The sequence below is a fragment of the Sciurus carolinensis genome, chromosome 7 (assembly GCF_902686445.1).
Source record: "Sciurus carolinensis chromosome 7, mSciCar1.2, whole genome shotgun sequence".
NCBI classification, from domain to species: domain Eukaryota; kingdom Metazoa; phylum Chordata; class Mammalia; order Rodentia; family Sciuridae; genus Sciurus; species Sciurus carolinensis.
Window position 1 is genome coordinate 102,237,552 of NC_062219.1, and position 20,456 is coordinate 102,258,007.

At 43.4% G+C, this 20,456-nt stretch overlaps 1 protein-coding gene across 1 annotated transcript in view; it reads right to left on the bottom strand.

The window, feature by feature from the left end:
• Lrrc1 (leucine rich repeat containing 1) overlaps positions 1-20,249 on the bottom strand; it is a 125,846-nt gene extending 105,597 nt beyond the window's left edge. Inside the window, exon 1 of the mRNA XM_047558733.1 lies at positions 19,507-20,249. Within this exon, the coding sequence (XP_047414689.1) occupies positions 19,507-19,665 (159 nt within the window). The 5' untranslated portion in view covers positions 19,666-20,249. The remainder of the gene's footprint in view (positions 1-19,506) is intronic.
• Positions 20,250-20,456: the final 207 nt, after the last annotated feature.

Genomic DNA, 20,456 nt, shown 5'->3' on the forward strand with positions numbered 1-20,456 from the left:
AAAAGAACTCCAAAAATACTCACCTAAATGAATGTTTTTAGCTTAAAAGATAAAGCACTCATTAAAATTCTATCTTCTGGATCTTAAAAGAAGCCAGTGTACTCAAATGATTTAAGGAGAAGAGAACTGGATGTGTAGAAGTAATTCAGACTGTTTCTGATAGTTCAGCATACATGAAAGCATTTACGGTAATGGATGGATCAGAAAGCACTGGAAAGAACAGGTGTTATCCCTGTTCTTTACCCTTCCCTGTAGTCCTCCTGGGGTAACTTTCAAAGAAATGTTTAAGTGCTATAGTTCAAATCTGGGATGTTCCCAAAGCCCATGTGTTAAGGGCTTGACCCCAACATGGCACTACTGGGAGATGGAACGGTTAAGAGGTGGGATCCAATGAGTGGTCTCAGTTCACTGGGGTATGTCCTTGAAGAAGAGAATAGAGTGCCAGCCCCTTCTCTTCCTCTCCTTTTCTCCTGGACATACGGTGAGCAGTTTTGTTTACCAGGCAGCCCTGCCTCAATGTACAACATACTTCTCTACCACAGGCCTGAAGGCAACTGGGCCAACCAATTATGGACTGAACCTCTGAAACTGTGAGCCAAAATAAACCACTTCTCTTTATAAGTGGATTATCGCAGGTATTTCCTACAGTAACAGAAAGCTGACCAACACATAGAGTATTCTAGAAAACATGTAAAATCTTGAATAAGGAACACTGCTTATATATTCTGACTATAATAAAGCTGTGTTCAAGAAAGTGATTATAATCTTAGCTCAGCTTTGATTTTTGGTAACCCAAAATAAACACACAAGGCTTTTTACTGATTTCTACAGTCACCAGGCACTCAGCCTTTCCAGCTCAGTCATTTCTTTTTCCTTGTGTTTCTTTTGCACAAGATTCAAGAACCTGTTGGAAGATATACCAGGGGGATTGATTCCAATCCTAAAATGCTCCCATATACTCTGCCAGGTAACAAACACAGAATTGTTATTGTACGAGTAGAGAACACAGACCCAACAATATATTTTGTATTCAAAGACTAAATTACCCTGAATATAATTACTAAGTCAAGAATGAGGAAACATACCAAACAATAAAAAAAGTGCCCTTTGGTACCATGTTCCCCATAATTTATATGCTAAAAATATCTAATAAATAGCCCAGAGTCAAAGGCATTGAGATTAAAGACTCTTCTACTTAAAAACTGCTTCTGAAACTGAAATTACATTAGACTTCATGCATTTGCCAAAAAAGCCCATGTTATAAAAGGAAAACTTTCAATTAAATTTTTAAATGATTAGCAAGAAAAGAATGTGGAGTTATTCCACTTCAGAAGTTACAAAGGGAAGATAAAAACTAAAAGCAGCAACATGCTTCGGGACCCGTCAAACCTGCTTATATCATGGACACAGGAAGCATTTTGTTTTGACAGAGCCATGGGCTAAAGCCAAAGTATTATTTTTCACTACTAGCATTAAAAACAAATAAAAATAAAACTTTTAAAAAAAAATAGGTCTGTCTTCCAGGAAAATTAAGATCATATCAGCCAAGGTAAAAAGTTTCACAGGAACGACTCCCGCACAGAGTGCACCCTGACTTCATGTTTATGATCACAGGGAATAGGAAAACTCACCTAAGTCTGCCCAAGGAAAACTGATGTCTTAACTTCCCTACAGGCACAAGAAAAAGGCCAGCTCTCACAGAATGGACAGTTCACAGGCAATGGCAAGCCAAGAGTATTAACAATTATCCCTGCATTTCAATCACCTGAGGAGAGGGCTGGATCTGAGTGAGGTCTCAGGACCAGGACCTCAGGACCCACTCCACTGTGTGTGTGTGTGTGTGTGTGTGTGTGTGTGTGTACACATGCGCACGTGCAAATATGTGGCGGAAGAAACCCTACAACAGAGTAGAAAAGAGAACTGCAAATTTCAAGTAGCAAACTCTTATGGGCCCAAGGTAGAACAATGACGTGGGACAACATCTGTGCCATCTTTAACTACCAGTGTTCAAGAAAACAAAAAAGACCCCATCATCTGTGTGCCTCATGAAGCACTAGACACTGTGTGACAGACACAAGGTGTGACATGTGGTCCTTACCCTCAGGTTAGTTACACACTTGTCCCTCTGACAAGGATGTCAGAAATTCAGAATAGGGATGGGGACCCTTTATTTCTAATATACACAGCTGGCATCATATGTGACAAATACAGCAGCTTTATGTACATTCACGGAACTCCTCTCAATGCCCTTGATGAATCACTGTTCACACTTATTAGGAAAACTGAGGCTCAGAATTAGTACCTTTCTAAGATCATATAACCAATATGGGGTGGAGGCAGAACATGAATGTAGGTCCACTCAACCCCAAAGCCTTTCTCCAATGTTCCTCATAGTATGGCCCCAGAACCATAAGCAACAGTCCCCTGGGACATTTGCTAAAACTAGATTCCTGGTCTCACAAACATCCTCCAATGTAATGGATCGGAATCAATGGACATGGACTCTAGAATCCATATTTTTTAAAGAACTCCCCAGGTGCTTCTGATAAAGAACCAGTACAAACCACTGTGACAATGCCTACCAGTGACCAGCCAGAGAAAGGCAGCCCAGCTCTTTATTGGACAGATACACAAGAGGTTTGACAGTGAACCTGACTTAACATGTCTGTATTGTTCAATAGTAATGCTACCATAGAGCCACATACATTTCATTCTTTAGATCATCACATAGGGAGCCCTCATCCCAATGATTCTTCGTCTAGAGTCTCCATAGCTCAATGGGCTCAGAAAGGAGATAATACAGGTCCACAGTCTATTTTAGTATTTCTAAGGCCAACAGAAGTTGCATGTTTATCTCCAAAAGACTAATTAAAGGTTATTAGGTGTTTGAAAATGAGAAACTGTAACTGTTAGACCCTAAATAAACAGAACATATTTATAAACCATAGCAACCAATTGAACCTAGGGGTGCTTAACCACTGAACCACATCCCTAGTCTTTTTTATTTTTTTATTTTGAAACAGGTACTCACTAAGTTGCATAGGGCCTAGCTAAGTTGCTGAGACTAGCCTCAAACTTGCAATCCTCCTGCCTCGGCCTCCCAGGTTGCTGGGATTACAGGTGTGCACCACCATGGCCAGTATAGTACAGTTTTTTAAGCCATGCTGAAAATGTAGTGAATAAGTCACACAGAGTACAAAGCAACTACACTGTTCAAATATCTGTGTAGTTCCTTGTTTGGACCTAGCCTGGGCACCCACTGCTAAACAGAACAGGTACTGTGTCAATACTTCATAGTTACATCTCATTTTTACACAGAACTATGATATTTTCCAGTTGATCCTTAGTCTTTAAACAGTTCTTAGTTATCCCAATCATCAAATGAACCTTCAAAGGTTCAAAGATTTGCAAACCTCAGAAATAGGTGAAGAGGTAGGTGGCATGAGGATAATTCCCAAAAAGTTTCAATGGTGTTTTGAAATGAGGAGCAAGATATGCCTTTGGATGTGTAAGTGCCTGTTTATCTGCTAAATGAAAATGAAGTTTTACTACTGTAGAATTTCGATTCAAAATAGTTAATTCACTGAGTTTAAACACTAAGCCTAAGCAAATAAAAAAGAAAGTTCTTGCTAAATATGAAAAAAATTGATTGATTCATTACCTTAGCCAACTAACTTAAGCTGAATCCTGAAAGAAAATAAAGAGCAGATAGAGAAGTAAAATGAATAAAAAGAGGAAAAAATAGTAGTAAGGGATGAAGCTACTGCGAATAGGTAAAAGGGGAAATATGAATCAAGAAATAAACCAGGAGAGCCAGCAGGGGCGTTCCACATGCAGAAAAGAAGTACAGGGTTCCAGAAGGACACAGCAAGTTTTTCATCACAATCTGCAGTTCCCTTGAGCCACAGGTTTCAGATTACTATCATGACCTATTAGCTCCCACTGAAAAACTAATTAGCTGCTTACTGAGTTCTTTATCTTTAAAACCTCCAAGCTGGATGGGATGACAAAAAGGTCAAATGTTCTAAGACTCTGACACCAAATTCATAAGCACCTCCCCACTTCACCTCCTCCACCATCTTAGGGATCACCAGGGTGGTCAGTAGATTGAGGGTACAAACAGGCGGACCACACGGCAAATCCGCCTAGACCCTTGATTCGTGCAACCCACAGTGCGTTTTTCAAATTGCTGAACACCTATTGATTTTTAAGTGTTTTTAAGTGCTGGACACTTAAAAATCAGGACACTTCACATAAAAATTGGTTTGAGGGGTGGAGGGAGGGAGAAAAGCGTGCAATGAAGCAGTAACAGCAGGCCCACATTCCCACCCAGCTGTGCTGGCCAGGTGGTGGTGCTGTCCTCTGTAGATGGGGCATGTGCCCTTTGGTTTGCCATGGGTTTGTCTACAGCTAGCTCTCCCCATCCTACACTTTGCCCATTTGGCCCTGCCATGGGTATTTGATTCTGTGGCTCCTAATAGAGCCAACACACCCAACGATCAATCTCAGAAACTCCTGGGCTTGCGTAAAGGCAATGACCTCCACACCCCACTGCTCGTCACCATCCACCCGAGTCACACCCTGGAATATTGGCCTCACCCAGAACTGCTTCCTCTCCCGAATCATCAACTCCAATATCCTGGATATGCCCTCTCACACGGCCTCACTCCCACTGTCTGCTGTTCAACTTCCTCTTTGACAACTTGTCCCCAGCTGGAACTCCCTTCTTTGTCATCAGAATCTTCAATGGCCTCATACTCTCTTATTCTGCCAACCCCTATTCTGCAGGAGAAATTCACCTTTCTCTATCCTAGGCCTAGACAGTTGAGCACTCTAAAGATTCAAAAAAAAAAAAAAGGTGAAGACTGACTTAGCAAGAATCTGGGCAAACCCCAGCAATGCCCAGTAGATCCCTCCCTTAATTTCCCCTCCACCTTTACCACCCCACAAGCACCTGTGTCCAACCCCCACCTCCATCACCAAGCGAACTATCTTGAGAAAACCAAAGCCACCAGGTTTGACCTTTTATCTACTGCACTCATCACCCCTTTCCTGAAATTCTCAGGGTGGTACACAAGTCACTTAAACTAAGAATCCAACCATTATCTAGAATCCCCCAACCACTGGACTCTCCACTTCAAATCCAGTTGGTCACCAAATTGTGCTCATTTGTCTTCTCAGTATTCATCCAATGGAGTATCCATCTCCATTCCTGTTCCCCTCAAATCTATCCACAAGCTGCCATCAAGCTGAGCTCTCTAAATCAATGTCTGATGAGACACTCTTTCACCTGTATTCCAGGCCTTCAGTAATGGAGTTCCTACCCTGAAACAACTGAGCCTCCAATGACACAGGACTCTGCTGTGTCCCCTGCCTTTGCATGGATTGCCCTGAATCTCCAGGAAGACTCTGCCGCTAGATCCACAAGCCAGGCCTCATCCCAAACTGATCTGCTCAGGTGCCTGATTTCATTGCTAAACTCAGACACCTATGGGCAGGGACTGTGTGCTCGCTTCTGCATTCTCAGTGAGTGCCTAATAACTCATAGCACACAGTAGGGCCATCAATGTACTTGACTGCATGCGGATCTCAAGGCCACCTCCTGACTGAGTCTGCCAAACGGTGTGAAAAAGCATAGGCCTTTGGGGTGTGACAGATGTGGACTTAAACCCAGCCTTGTCTTATCCCACCTGAGTGTCCGTGGGCAAGCGCCCATCCCAGTTTTCCCATCTGTAAAATATGACTTTAAAAAATAAATAAATAAATAAACAAACAAAAGACCTCCCACATCCAGTTGACATGAGGACCAAACAAAGTCTGTTAAAGTGCCCAGACGTGCATTTTGAATACTACAGGCAGTGAATGAAGAGCCGTTACTGGTATTTTTAAAACGGTGACTGAGGTTTCACTCAACTCTTCCTGGAGTGAGGGCAGATCATCCACTGTGTGGGCAGTGTGGGCTTCAGAAACACTTCCTGCCTTTTGGCCATTTTACTCCTCATTAACACCTCTACTAATAGGCAAGAGGGAGAGGAAACGTCCTTCTGTCAACATGACTAATGATGTGTTATCTTTCTATGCTACCGTTGACCCTCTGCCAGCAGGACATGCTGACTCAGCCCACACTCCCGCCTCCCTCTCAGGTGGACAGCAAACAAATGTTAACATGCCTAGTTGAGGCCAGCTGAGTCTGTGCCCACACACAGATCCTCGGTGAGACAGACCTGGGCTCCAGAGAAACAAAGGCATCATGGGCCCCTGGGAATAACTATGACACCCAGGCACTGAAAGGGAGAGGGTAGACACAGGAGAAATGTGGAAACAACTCAGGATTTACGTTTCTAAACTGCTCCACAAGATAAATAAATAAAACAAACACATTTTTTAAATGAAATGAACTTTTAGAATTTCCTGTGATTAAGGAACTGAATGTCCCCATGCCTGGGACAGACACACAAAATTAGTCCCTGATAGAAAAGAAACTGATGGACAAGTCCTATCCTGGTAAACATCATGATACGTGAAGCTGGAGGGATCTGAAGATCCTAGAGATGCGGGTGGGTTGGGAGGGCTTAGCAGCAGAAGAATACCCTCAGGAAAGCAAAGGCACAGAAGCCTGAAAAACTAAGACCTAAGACCACTGAGTCACAGAAATGTTACAAGTTAGAAAGTAAGTGTACTAGCCCTTTAACTTTTATAATACTTATCTTGTGTTTTTGCTCTCACAAAATTTCTCAGTCATACAATGAGAACAAAATCTAAGGGAAATAGCTACACATACAAGCTTTTTTTTTTTTTTTTAAAGAATACTTTGAAACCGAAGTCATTCCTGATGAAGATTCTTCCTGAGCAGATGAAGATTCCTCCGGAGCAGATGGTCTCTGCATTTTTGGCAGAAGACAGAGGGTTAAATGAAAGACTACAACTACCTAATGCTCCCTGATGGGAAGGAAAGGTGTCTGCAAGAACCAAGCAGGCTCTTCGTCTGGTCTGCCCGCCTTCTTCCTTCCTTCCTTCCTTCCTTCCTTCCTTCCCTCCTCCCTCCCTCCTCGCAGCAGACACTACAGAATGCCTGCCTGCCCCTCCCCAACCTTCCCAACCTCCTTATTCCTGTTCCTGCCTACCTGCCTCCCACTGCAGCACAGAAAACACTAAGCCAGAAACTGTCATTCCAGCCTCTTGCCGCTGGGGCTGGCTGGCCTGGGATTCCTCTTTGCTTGGGATGCCACCATGCAAGCAGGGCAGCAGGAGAAAGGCCCAGCAGATCAGAGAGAAGTCATTCCAGTGCCCCACCTCGACAGGCTGCTGAACCAGCCCCCAACACCATATGCTTCAGGCTTTCTAATGTGAGATCACCACGTGCTTCTACCACTGGAAGAATTCTGGGTGGATATTTCTGTTATTTGCAGTCTAGAGCACTACAAACACACACCTGTCTCTCTAGGGTTAACCCTCTAACCAGGGAAAACTACCCATGAAGTGAAACCACATAAGGTACCTGATGCTTCTATTAGACGACATTTACCCTAGATCTAAGCTTAAATATTGAAATAAAATATTGTGGAATACATAAATGTTTTAAAAGACGACATGAAGTACACATCCCAAATAAATATTCTCTGCTGTGTTTACCTTACAAAAACATCTTAATTCTAATTTTCTTTTTAAACATAAGCGACTAAAGGGATGGGCCTGGGGTGAGATTGAAGAGTAGGGACTTGATTGACCTTGCTCCTGACCCCACTGAAATTTCTGGGACTTAACAACAGTTACCGGAAACGTGGGGCACACACAACACTTCCCCTTTCTCCACTTGCATATTAGAATGAAGTTATGGAAAATCAAGGTATGTAAATATGTGTAACATGCTATTTCATAGGGTGGGGATGTTGTAAAATGCTTATCTTCCAATAACATCATTAGCATCCATTTGTAGCAGTACTAAAATATACACTTCCAGAAAGGACATTAGGACCTCTTCATAATACTTACCTTTACATCAAGATTCAAAACTGCCTCATGAGCTCATCACTTAATATCATGCTTTGAGAACAGGGAGAAATAGTATAAGAGTTGAACTATGAGCAAGACTGTAACAGGTACTACTGTGACAAAGCCAGTGCTCAGGGTAAGACTCCTATCATTTTCCCAAACACATGAGCTTTTACTTTAAGAAGAACTCAACTGAAAGTTACTTCCTGAAGGTAAGAAATACAGCATAAGAGAATGGGTGCCGCAAACCTTCTTTGAAAGATTATGCTTGAATGAGCTCATTAATATTTGGTGACCTGGTTCTTAAAAAGATCTTTCAGCTCAGTGCTCTTTTTCTTAATGATGCAACAGTAACCCAGGCCTCATAAATGCATCTCTGTTACGCTTTACAGAACAAATGCAATTCCTGGCTCATCTGGGGACTTTTGGTGTGGACAGAACTACCTTCCTGTGTTTGACCTCAACCCAGGAAGACCCAGTGGTTAGGAGCACTGGCACTTGAACCAAATGACATTATTTCAAATCGCAGCTTTGCAAGTTATTTATCATCTCTTACGTCCCAGTGTCCTCGTCTATAAGACAAAGCCATTTATGTAAAATGAGGGTATGGTGGTTGTGAAAATTTAATGCACTAATCATGGGGAGAGTTTAGAAGAGATCTAGGTATACTATTCAAAAAATGTTGGATATCTTATCATTCTCTTTATTTCCAGGCCTCCGCTCCTCAATTCTAGTTCTGGTTAAAACTTCCACTGTGACTCAACTCAAGTACCTATCAGTTTCTATACCACTGTATTCCTTTTTCCAGCCCTCTCTAATTGAATAAATTGTCCTGTCACTTCCCAGTTGATAAAACTAAACATCTACTCCCTGAAGGTATTATTCACTTTCCTTCTAAGATGCAGCCCACAACCTACTGCAACTGCCTGATTCCAAGTCACCACTGCAGCTTCCTGGGGCCTGTCCATAAAAGACTCCTCTCCTGGTCTCCCTGCTCCTTCCACTCTTCTCCACAGTCTAATCTCTAACCAGCAAGCCAAGTGAACGCTCTCATATAAATAACATATCTTATGAACTTATGATGTGCCAAACTTCAACTGATGAAGACCCATCCAATATCCTTACCAGAGTCTCCAAGCTCCACAGAGTTCTTCACCTCAATTTTGCCTACCCACACCTCGAGTAGTCCAGCCACACTGGCCTTTTTCTGCCCCTAAACTTGCCATGCTCATCCCCAACTTCTGTTGGAAACCCTGCCATATTCCTGCAGCTGCCGCACTCTCCTCAGAGAGGAGGTCACCTCCTTCGAGAGACCTTCTCAGACCTAAAGCCTCCACCTGCATCCCTTTCAACTTCATATCCCTGTTTTGTTTTCTTCACAGCTTTTGTCACAATCTGAAATTTGTTCTTGCTTATCTGGTTACTGGTTATCTCCCCTACTTAGATGAACACTCCACAAGGACAGATTCTATCGCCGTGCTAGACAGAGCCATGCCTGAAACAGAGCCAGCACTCAATAAACACGTGGAGTGGATGAGGAGAAGAGAAAGGAGGGCCTTTCAGATACAGCAGAGAGCCTCCCCTAGTCCACATTCCTGAACCAGTAGCCTCTGAAGCCTGACACCAACACCCCATCAGAGAGTCACGCAGCAGGAAAGCAGACAGCTGAAGCCTCTTATCCTAGCATACTCCCTACAAAGCCACCTCAGTCTGATGTTGATCCACAGATGTTAATGGTCAGTCCCCAAACTACATTTCCCAAAATACAGTCTCTTGGGTATCAAATCAACCCAAAAGGAAGCTTCAAACAACCATCTCTAAATTGCTCGAGTTCACATAATAAGGACACAAAAAGTCCCAGCCAAATTGCAAACTTCGCTTTTAAAAGCTGGGAAAATGCAACTGATAAAGAAGGAAAATATTCAAAAATGGTTGGCATGTGTGCGCATGTGTGTGTTAACCAAGGAAAATCTGCTGATCTTTTTTCCTTAATTGGTTCTGGGAATCAACAACTGACCACAGCAGGGTAAGGGTTTGGAACGGCTTTGCCTTATTATCAAATCCTTGATTATAATGATTAAGTCTAGACTTGTGGTTCTACTAAACCCTACAAGGCAACCCCAGGGAGCATATGTACAACGGCAGCACCACTCTCCTAAGGTTCTCCCTGGGGCAGCAAGCCATGAAGTCAGCATCCAAAAAGGCCAGAACTTAAAGGCAGAGGAGATCACTCACACCCTCCCTTCATCATTCAGATAAGCAAAGTGGGCAAGACAAGAGCCCCAGATCAGTGCTTTCACTTTGTCATGATGTACTGAGACACGCAAGGACTGCAGGGAGCCCAGTGCTTCATGGTATAATCTCCAATCTGTCACTTATAGGTGTGGTCTGAATCCAAATCTAAATCATTTCCCAAAAGGGCCAAAACATTCCCCATGAATGCCATTCAAATATGTATTCCATGTCTGCTTTGCACCTACCATCCCATTAGGCAACAGCAAAACAAAGAAGAAAGGTATACAGTTTTAAGGAGCTTGCTCTGATGGAGGACAGAAATCATTACAGTCAAGACTGATGTCAATGGTGTCCCCAGAGACTTCAGAAGAGGGGCAGAAAGACTTCCCAGAGGAATGTTTTCTCCTGAGCTCCCTCCAAAGGGATGGGGAGCGGTGAGCTCGCAAAGGAGTGAAAAGCACATTACCATAGAAGCAAATACGAAAATGAGGCTCAGAAGCGTAAAACAATGTATTGCAACTAAGGGCAGCTAACTGCCTCTGAAACACACGGTTTCAATTGGAAAGAGATGGGAAGGGGAGGCAGAGCACAAGAATGTGGCAGATTGTATCCTGCAGGTGCAGTAAGCCACTGCAGCAGGGATTCATCACACACTTTAGCAAGATCACTAACCAAGTGTACTGAGAACAGGCTTAAAGGAGGTAAGAAAAAAAGAAGTCTGGACCTGGAACACAGCTGATACCAACAACAACTCTCAAACTGCACTGCATACTTCCTATCTTCCAAACACTGTACTCAGCACTGTGCACATATTAACAGTCTTCACATAACTTCATAAGGTAGGGATTATCATTACCTTCTTTTTACAGATAAGCAAACTGAGAAAGAGTAAAGTCAAATACTTATTCAAGTTGCCACAACTAAGAGGACACTGCCCTCCTGTTCCAGAAGCAATCAAGTCAACCCAGAGTAGAGGTCTACCTCCATAACACACAGCATTGTCTCACCTTGACAAAGATGACTGTCTGCAAAGCCCTGCCCACTGCCAGCTCCTCTGAGCCCAGATGCAGTGAAGGCTGGAATCCCAATTTTCTACATTTTAATGCAACAAGCTTCTCCAAGCAACTCTTGGTTTGCACTCATGTGGCACTTAGCTACATCAACCACTCCAGAACACTAGACTTCTCTCCCTGACTAAAGACTATGCTACTTGAAGGAAAGAAATGGATGTTAGTCTTCTAAAGACCCAATACAAATATCTGATCAACTGACTAAAGCCTATCCAGATCAATGGAAAAGAACAGCAGTCAAGGATAAAGGCAGCAGAGATACTGAGCCAGGCTGCAGGTTTGTTTTCCAGTCCCCACAAGATCAGAGGAATGGAAACCAGGAGTCAGGGTTGTACAGCCCATATCTTCATTCTCCTTTGATATGTCACTTGACCTCTTGGTTTTCCTTAGCTGTACATGGATAGATCTCTACAATCTCTAGATCTCTACTCCACTCAGCTTAATATAGATATAAATACAGATATATTGTATTTTATGTGTATTTATAATAAAATACATTACACAATATATTGCATGTATTTATACATCTGTTTATACATATATACGCATATATATGTGAGTGTGTGTGTCACATCCTGAGAGGTTTGGAAGCCACTTTCTGGCCCTCACAACTGCTCATCTGACTTGTGCTCTTAGCACATGTCAACTGACAGCTTTTCTTGGTTATCTTTTCCCAGGAACTGGGTGTGGATTGTGGAAAGAAAGGTGACTGCGGTGGTCAGGGCAGACAGAATCTAATCCAGCCAGCCACTCGAGCAATCAGTCAAGTATACCCTATCATTAGGTGTAACACCTCCTCCACCCACACAAGACAAATCCATTCCTTGGGGTTCTTGGAAACAAAAATAACCTAATTTCTTCCAACTGAATCAAATTCTCTGGAATCAAGAAGATATAGCCTAGATAAGTAAACTCTTTAAAAATAATAGGGAAAAGTTTTAAAAAATCATATCTTAGTTCTAGGAATCCAAGATATTTTACACAACACACACACACCATTAGAACTTCTAAAACACCACATGCAATAGTAAATTACCATTCCTGTCCACTAAATAACACCTAAGAGAAAGTTAATGGACATCCAGAAGTCTCTTCTATGCATTTACCAAGACCTGGCTCATGATCTCATCACCCTTCACAACTATCTTATGAAGCAGAGGACAAACATTTCTAGCCCTGTATTCCATGCGGAGTTCTAAAATAGGCAAACTTACCTTGCCTTCCATGAACACAGTGAGAAGCCTGAAGTACTCACTGGATCCTCACCCAAAAGAATGCAACAGAGTTCCATGGCACAGCAAGACCATAGGGAAGAGTTGTCATTACTGCAAAGAACTGTTCATGCTGCTATTTCTCATATTCTTATACAAATGTCAGTGACATCTTATTCCTAAAATTTCAAGTCTATGGCAAAGGGTCCATTTTTAAGGAAATCCCAAGTATGTACTTAACACAGGGACTGCAGATTCTGACTGAGAGAATAGTGCAGTAGAAGGCTGAGGTGGGGTTAAGGTGCTTTCCTCTGGAAGCCCCAGGACAGAGGGGAGTGAGGACAGTGATACAGACTCATTCTACCCTTTTACCATACTGAAAATATGATTCAATCTTTGTCAATTCTAGAATAGTTTTATTAGGCAAATAGTTATACTCTTTCTCAAAGACTTGAGCTATTTTTTGACATTCTAGCACTGAGTTTACTTTCAAAGTACTCTAGAATAATAAGTATTCTCCAAGTGCTGGTCTTTTAGAGCATCAGCAGAGGATGGTGAAACTGAAGTTCATGACATAGTACACACATAAGAATGCATTCATATTACTCAGAAAAACAGAACCTAAATGTCACTGTGGGTACAGTTTTATACACTTGATGACCACATTTATCTGAACAAAACCAAAAATAAACAGGCTCTTCCCACTCATTATACATCAGGCTACTTTTCTCCCAAGCCAATGCCTACATACAAAGCTTGCCATGTTTTAGATGAATGCAGAGACATCTCACAGTCAAGGAAACATGCCCACAAAAGGGGGAGAATGTTTTATACTTGGTGTCCTACAAGTATCAATGAAGCACCTCAGTGAGTCAGCTCAGAAGGTGGTGTGGCAGCAAGAACTGGATGGAGGGCAGGGGTTCCCAATAAGGAGACCTATAGTGAGCATCCCCCCACTCCTCCCATAGGTACTCCATCCTATCCCAACACTATCCCCTCCTCTGTTCCAGAATTATCTTTCTAAAGACAGAAATCACCTCTGGGTTGAATATCTTCCATGAGCCTCCCTGCCTATAGGACAGAGCTCATCTCCTCAGCAAATCATCAAAGTCCCCTCCCTGGTCTGGCTGCAGGCTGCTCTCTAGTTACTCCCTACCACTGAGACACCCCTCAGCAACTGCACCTGATCAGTTCAGACAACACTCTTTTTCTCTTTCCAGTCTAGTTTGAATATGACCACCTCTAAAGTCTTCTCTGAGTTCTCCAGAGAGTGTGAAACTCCTCCAAACTATCAGCTTCTGCAGAGGCTCCCTCCTGAGAATGCTCACTTTGTGGGTCTCCTCACTCCCAGGTAGGCAACCAGGTATACAGTACAACATAGAGATAAATGCACACATGCAGAGGGAGTCAAATGCTCCCTCCAGAACTAACCTTGACCCAAGTCTCTTAAATTTCTTAAATCTCAGTTTCATTTGAAAATTTAAAACTATAATGGCTAGAATGGGTTGTTATTCAGTTTAAGAGAAATGGATTATGTAAAACACTTAATACATTGTTTGGAACTCAGTAAAATCTCCATAGGTGGTGTCTATTATAATTATGTCACAGATACTCACTAAATGTTTCATGATCAAAGAGACTCTAATCTTCACTAACCTGGAACAAATTATAACTTCCCTAACTCTTAGTTTTCTCATCTCTAAGTGTAGAGAGTAAGAGGAGGTACTGGGGAAGAACGAGAGGGTTGGACCAACACAGAAAGCAATCAAAAAGCAATTAGTCACTAAATTGTACAGTAATAACAGGATATCCGAAAATGAAACTGTTTCCCTAACCTGAGAAATTTGTGGATCAGCAAGCACTACAAAGAGAAAATATTCCCTTTGGATCTCTTTTCTCTTAAGCAATGACTTAATCATCTTTATTTTTCTTAAAAACTGACTTTTTAAAAATAATTGACTTACTGTTTTTATTATGCTATTTAAGAAAGTCCAAACCTAAAACTGGGAGGCATGTCTTCCTGTGCTTTAGTTCTTATAAAATTGTAAAGTGAAACAATTTTCAAAACCTGATAAAAGCCAAGAAAGGAAAACCCAACATAACAATGATGTGATTTTACAGACAGACACTGCAGGGCCACTCACGGTGTATTCCAGACCATGCTCACACGGCACAGGCTTCTTGTGTTCACATTCTGAGCCTACACCAACTAAGGCCCTGTGACTCCTTGGGCTCCCCATCACTCTTTTCTAACAAAATGCCATGATATCTTGGCTCACTCAACTTCTAATCATCATCTGACCCTAACACATCATTTCTGTAAAATGTCCTTATCTGTTCTTCCCTCATTAACTACAATTAAAGGAGTGCTCAATGAAGCACAAGCAATAAAATCATATGACACTAATCACTTATAAGCGCAATATAAATGACATACAGAATTTGTGATTTTTAAGAAAAAATATTATTGAAAATTTAATTCTGATTTTAAAAACACCAGGAAAATATTTTTAAACTTCAGTTTAAGAAACACTGTTTTTAATAAAAGATTCTTGTCAAAGTATTCACAAGGATTTTATATAAATTAGAGTTAACTTTGTGTTGATACTCTGAGCAGTTTATACCCATGACCTTTTTAATTCCCAGAATGACACCACAGGGTAAGTACTACTCTAACAACTGAGGAAACTGAAATCTTCAAGAGATGAAACACTGTCCTCAACTATCTAAATCCAACACCTGTGCTCTCTGCCCTTCAAGACAAATCCTAAAGAGCCTTGGCAAAATATGACCAGCAATGGACAACACAAACCCAGGGGAAACCAACCAGGAAGGAGAAGAAAGATGGCATTTTGAAGGAGAAATGATAGATCTTGTTGACAGAATGGATGAACAGAAAGAAGGATAAAGATAAATCCATGAACTTTTGAGATATGAAGAATGGCTGTCCCACCCCTCAGAAATGGAACTGCTGGAAAGAGATGCCAGTTCTGAAGATAAGATCTAAACTGAAACATGGCTGGGTGAAGACAAAAGGAACTTATTTCAAGAGGGTATGGGTATCCCCTTAAAAGACTGCAGCTGGAGATGTTGCACTTGAAGTCATATTCATAGAAAATATGTTAACAGTGCATAAAAATTATTTCAAAGGCACAGAAGAGAAGGTGAACAAAGACTCACAAAGGCTCCTGGGTTCTGAAAAAAGATTTTTGTCATTATTAGTTTTAACCAATTAAGTCAGACCACAGGAAGGAGAATTACCATGGTTAAGAAATAGGGGCAGCCTGCTGATGACAACATGTTCAACGACTCATTAATGCAACAAGGACTTGAGCTCACAATGCACCAGGTACTTCCCTAGGTTCAGTCATCAGCATCCCTGCCCTTGCAAGGCTTATGTTCTACTTGGGGAGATAGACAAGCTACAAGCATGTAACTACACAGTATGAACTTAGGTGATGATAAGTGTCCTAGAGCTAGGAAAAATAAAGTAAGATGTGAGAAAGAAGGACCACAGGGAGCAGGTATTTGAGATGTTAGCTGGCACCCTACAAATGATCAGCTGAACACTAAGAAGAGGTAACAGATGAAACTCAATTTTTTAAGCTGGGAAGACTTGAACACATTCACTCAAAGTTTTTTTGCTGCCTACTATACTAAGCACTGTAATGGTGCTAGAGAGATCACAGCACAGCACAGGTTTGGAGGTATTTGAGAAATGACACACATTGAGGAAAAAACAATGGCATCTGAAACATGAGGGCACACAGAGGGGAAGTCAAGATCCCATAGCACAAAACCAGACAAGATAACTTCCCCACATGGATGGCATTCACTTCTGAGGTCACTTCCACCTTGAACACTCTGACTATATAAGAAAAGGATAGATGCTGGAGCAGAGAAATGCCTAATGTAAGAGAAAGATGCAAAGGAGGAAGATTTCACAAGGTTCAGCAACATTCATTCAACAAATACATAACTGCTTAATGATCAAGGGTGAGCAAATCATGCAAGCACTTTGAAGAAGTTAAAGTGACATCATCTCTGTTAGAGCAGATCTCCAAAGAATCACACAGCATGGAGTAGCACGGAGGGGAGCAGCAGATGGATGTGAAAGGATGGTGAGACTACCATGCAATGGGGAGCAAGCTAAGAATGAGGCTTCTGAGGCATCCTCTGAATAACGGTGGTTCTGAGAGGTTGCCACAGGTGAGCCTTAGGTGAGTGACCATCACATCTGCTGAGGAGTGTGGTATGAAGAGGTGCCCTCTCTACCCCATACTCACCACATCTTTACCAAAGACATCTGCTCCCCACAAAGCTGTGAACAGCACATAGAAGTCACAGCTCCTTTAAGCTTTACATTCCCAAAAACTAGCAAATCATGGAGGCTTAACAAATGTTTGACAAGACCAAGTTTTAATGAGATGTGTAAAAAAGGGGGCACTGAATAATTGAAGGTTTGATATGTGTGAGAAATAGAACAGCTTAGATTCCTACTAGTTGCCCAAAGCAGTTGTAGTTGGTGCATACCTAAATGAACAAGGACAGAGACTGCATCTAACCAGCTGGATAGCTCTGAGAAAGTCACTTCAATTCTGAATTTCAATTTGTAAAATGAAGATGTTGGAGCAAATGAGAGGTTGCAAGTCTCTTAGTGGAGAGAAGGTATCTGTTATTATCCTGAAGCCTGCTGTCAGGTAGGGGGTGCAGGCTTCCCTTTAGGCTGTGCTTCCAAATTACAAATATGAGAATACACAACTGGTAAGGTCACCACACACAGGGATCTTTGAGGCTTATCAGCAAAAGAGCATCCATGTGGCAAGTGAGGAGCCAGGAGTTTGAAGAAGAGAGCAGGGACAACAGTGAGCAGAAGCAATGAGTTACAGAGATCTTAGAGGTGAAATGATGGAAGGAAAGATTATGAACGGAACAAATATCAATGCTTTCAAGGTGGCTGTTCATTTCCTATATGTACACACCCAAGTAACTCTGGTAAAATAAGTCAGGGAGAAACAGATCTTACATGATCTCAAAACTTACTAACTTAGGAGCTTTAAGAGCAATAATTACCAATAAGAAGACCACCTCTAGCCCTTGAAATGTTTATTTACTATATTTGCAGAGTGCCATTAGACTTTATTTTGAGCTTCATATTTTGAGCTTCCGAGTTTCCATTTCTACGATTAGTAGAAATACCTGACATTTCTAAAACCTATAATTTCCCATGCCAAGCTAAATTCTCAAACATTACAAGAAAACCCACAAATTTGGTAGAAGGGAATGAAAAGCCAACCGAGTCAAAAGAAATCTTCCAGTTCTACAAAAGAAAGCAAACACCACGAAGAGCACTGACTGAAACATTTCTGGTTGAGTAACTTTTCACTCAATCTTTAATAACTTAATTCTGGAGTCCTAGAAAAGTATTACATTACATATTCCACATTTCAATGCCTAAAATTATATAATTTAAAGCAGTGAGTGCGTGTCACTTAAGTCATATTTAAGGAAGCTAAAGTCCAGACAAAACCATGTATTTGAAAATCCCTGCAAATAATAAATGCCTGAAAGAACTGGATGGCTTTTCTGCTTCTAAGCTAAATAAAGCCTGGGGGGGGGGGGGCAGGGGGGTTTGCAAAGATCCTAGTGAGGATAATCTCCGTGATTACACAGAGCAAACCATCCAATCAATTCCACACAAACCAAGAAAAGTTCATCCAAGAAGAATAACAACGCTTGAAATGTTGAGAAAAACACAGTTCTGATTTTTCAAAACACTGTCAGCGCTGCAGAACGTATCAGGTCAGTTTAACGAGCCAGAACATTTGACCAGTGTTTCTGTAACAATGACGCGGTTTGTGTTTAACCAAAAGACAAGTAAGATACTTGAGTTTCGACGCTCAGGCCTCCAGGTCCTCTCCCCGCCTCCCAGCAGTCTCCCTACTTCCTGCACACCTTTGGATTGGCACACAATGACTTCCTGCACACACCTGAATTCGGGATATCTTCCTCCCTAGAAGTTCCTCAAGCTAAATTCCCCAGGTGAACCCACGGACTAACAGTTTGCAGTTCCTTGACCCTTCAATAAAGAAAAAAACTGCATATGTCGCTTGAAAAGTTCGGCCGTGGAGGAGTGATTAATTTACGTAAACAATTCTGAAGAGGCTAACACATCACTGAAAGGTCAGAAGTAAGCAGGCTGAATGTGGTTGCTCTGGGAAAGACAGCTGCCAGGCTGATCCACCCGCAGAGCCTCTGCTGACGTTCACCTCAGCGCCTACCACGCAACAGGTCCATGCAGGCAAGGCCCAAGCAGCCGGCATCTGGGTATCTGGGCACCTGTGCCCAGTTCCCCAGGCCCATTTTTCCTCCTGCCCCCACCTCGCTGCCGCTCCCCAGGGTCACTGCAAGCCGGCCAAGCTACAGCATTTCAGAGAACAGCCCATCTGCGATAAGGCCTGGAGCACATTCCTGCTAAGATGCCGAGATAGTGTGGTTCACTTGCGCGCTGCCCAGGTCCCAAGGAACTCACGTACCAGCTTGACCAAAAGGGAGAAGCCCTGGCCAATGATGGGGAAACAAAGTGAGGGGAACGTCCCCGGGGGCGGGATGCGGTGCTTGGTAGCCTCCAGCTGGGAACATTCCGAGCCACCTGGCTCCTCACCTACCTGGGCACAAGTACCTGGTGTTAGTACCTAGACGTGTAACTAAGCTACTTGCTGGCCCAGAACGTTTCTCCAATCGTACAAACTCTAGTAACTACTTGAAAGAAATCAAGTTGCTTTGAATAAAATGTAAAAGAACTTTTACTGGGGAAGGATGGAGTTAGAGAAGCAAGGGAAGAAAGAAGCAGGTGAATGCAGGAAGTGTTTCTTGCTGGACCTGCCGGCCGGCCAGGATCCAAAAGGTGGAAAAGCAGGGGAGAAAGGAAAAAAGAGGTGGGAAAGGGCTGGGCGCGCTTCTCAGAGACCAGGGAGCAGGTAAGGCCGGCCACTCACCTCGGGCAGCTCGCGGAGCTGGTTAGCGTCCAGCAACAGCTCCTCCAGGCTACGAGCATAGCGGTAGATTTCCTCGGGGACGTAAACCAGGGAGCAGTGGCGCTTGTCGATGGTCTCCACATGACGGTTGCACCGCCACAGGGGGATGCAGTGGAACATCGCCGCCCCCCGCCGGAGCCAGGTCCCGAGCCGCGGAGCCCCGGGCTCTGAGCCCGCTCTGCCCGGGGGCCCCGCTCGGCGCTGCCCGCTGCAGGCTCCGCGCTCCTAGCTGGCCCCAGGCTCACTCGCCCCTCGCGCCGAGCTCCTCGGTCCAAAACGCTCGGAGGAACCTAGGGCGGGATCCCTCCGGCGTCCCAGCGCCCCCGCCCGCCAGCCGGCTAATCCCCTCCCACCCTCCTGCCGCCGCTGGTGCTGCCGCGCGGAGCTTCCTACTTGCTGCTGCCGCGAGCTCTGAGCATGCGCGCTGTTGGGCGCCCGCCGAGGGCGTTTCCCAGCCCGAGGGATGCTCCGCTCCGGGTTTTCCTGGAGACCTGGATCAGGAGAGGGTCGAGAAACCTGCAGGCGGTCGGCTCACCGTCCCCCAAGTCCGGCTGAGCCTGGGGGAGCATCGAACCCCTTGAGAAATCCAGATTCTGAGGGGGCCTGAGGCTAAGACGAGACGGAGAAGAGGCGTTCTTGACAGGAGCAGACCAACTTTTAATTTTTAGTTTTACTTAACGCGCTCTCCTCTCTCCCCTTCCCCAAAACAACTTTCTCTTCCGGGGTCATGCAGGACCGCCCCGAAGCGTACCTTGCGCGTTGTGGGCGCCAGGAGCTACGCGATTTGATGTTTTGAGGTGTCTACACCGCCCTCGCTACTACTTTCTTGGCCACTTGTGTGCTAGCTGATCGCCGCAGCCCCAGAAGTGTGAGCGGGCGCTCCAAGCCGGATAGTGCGCCCCCGGCCCCTG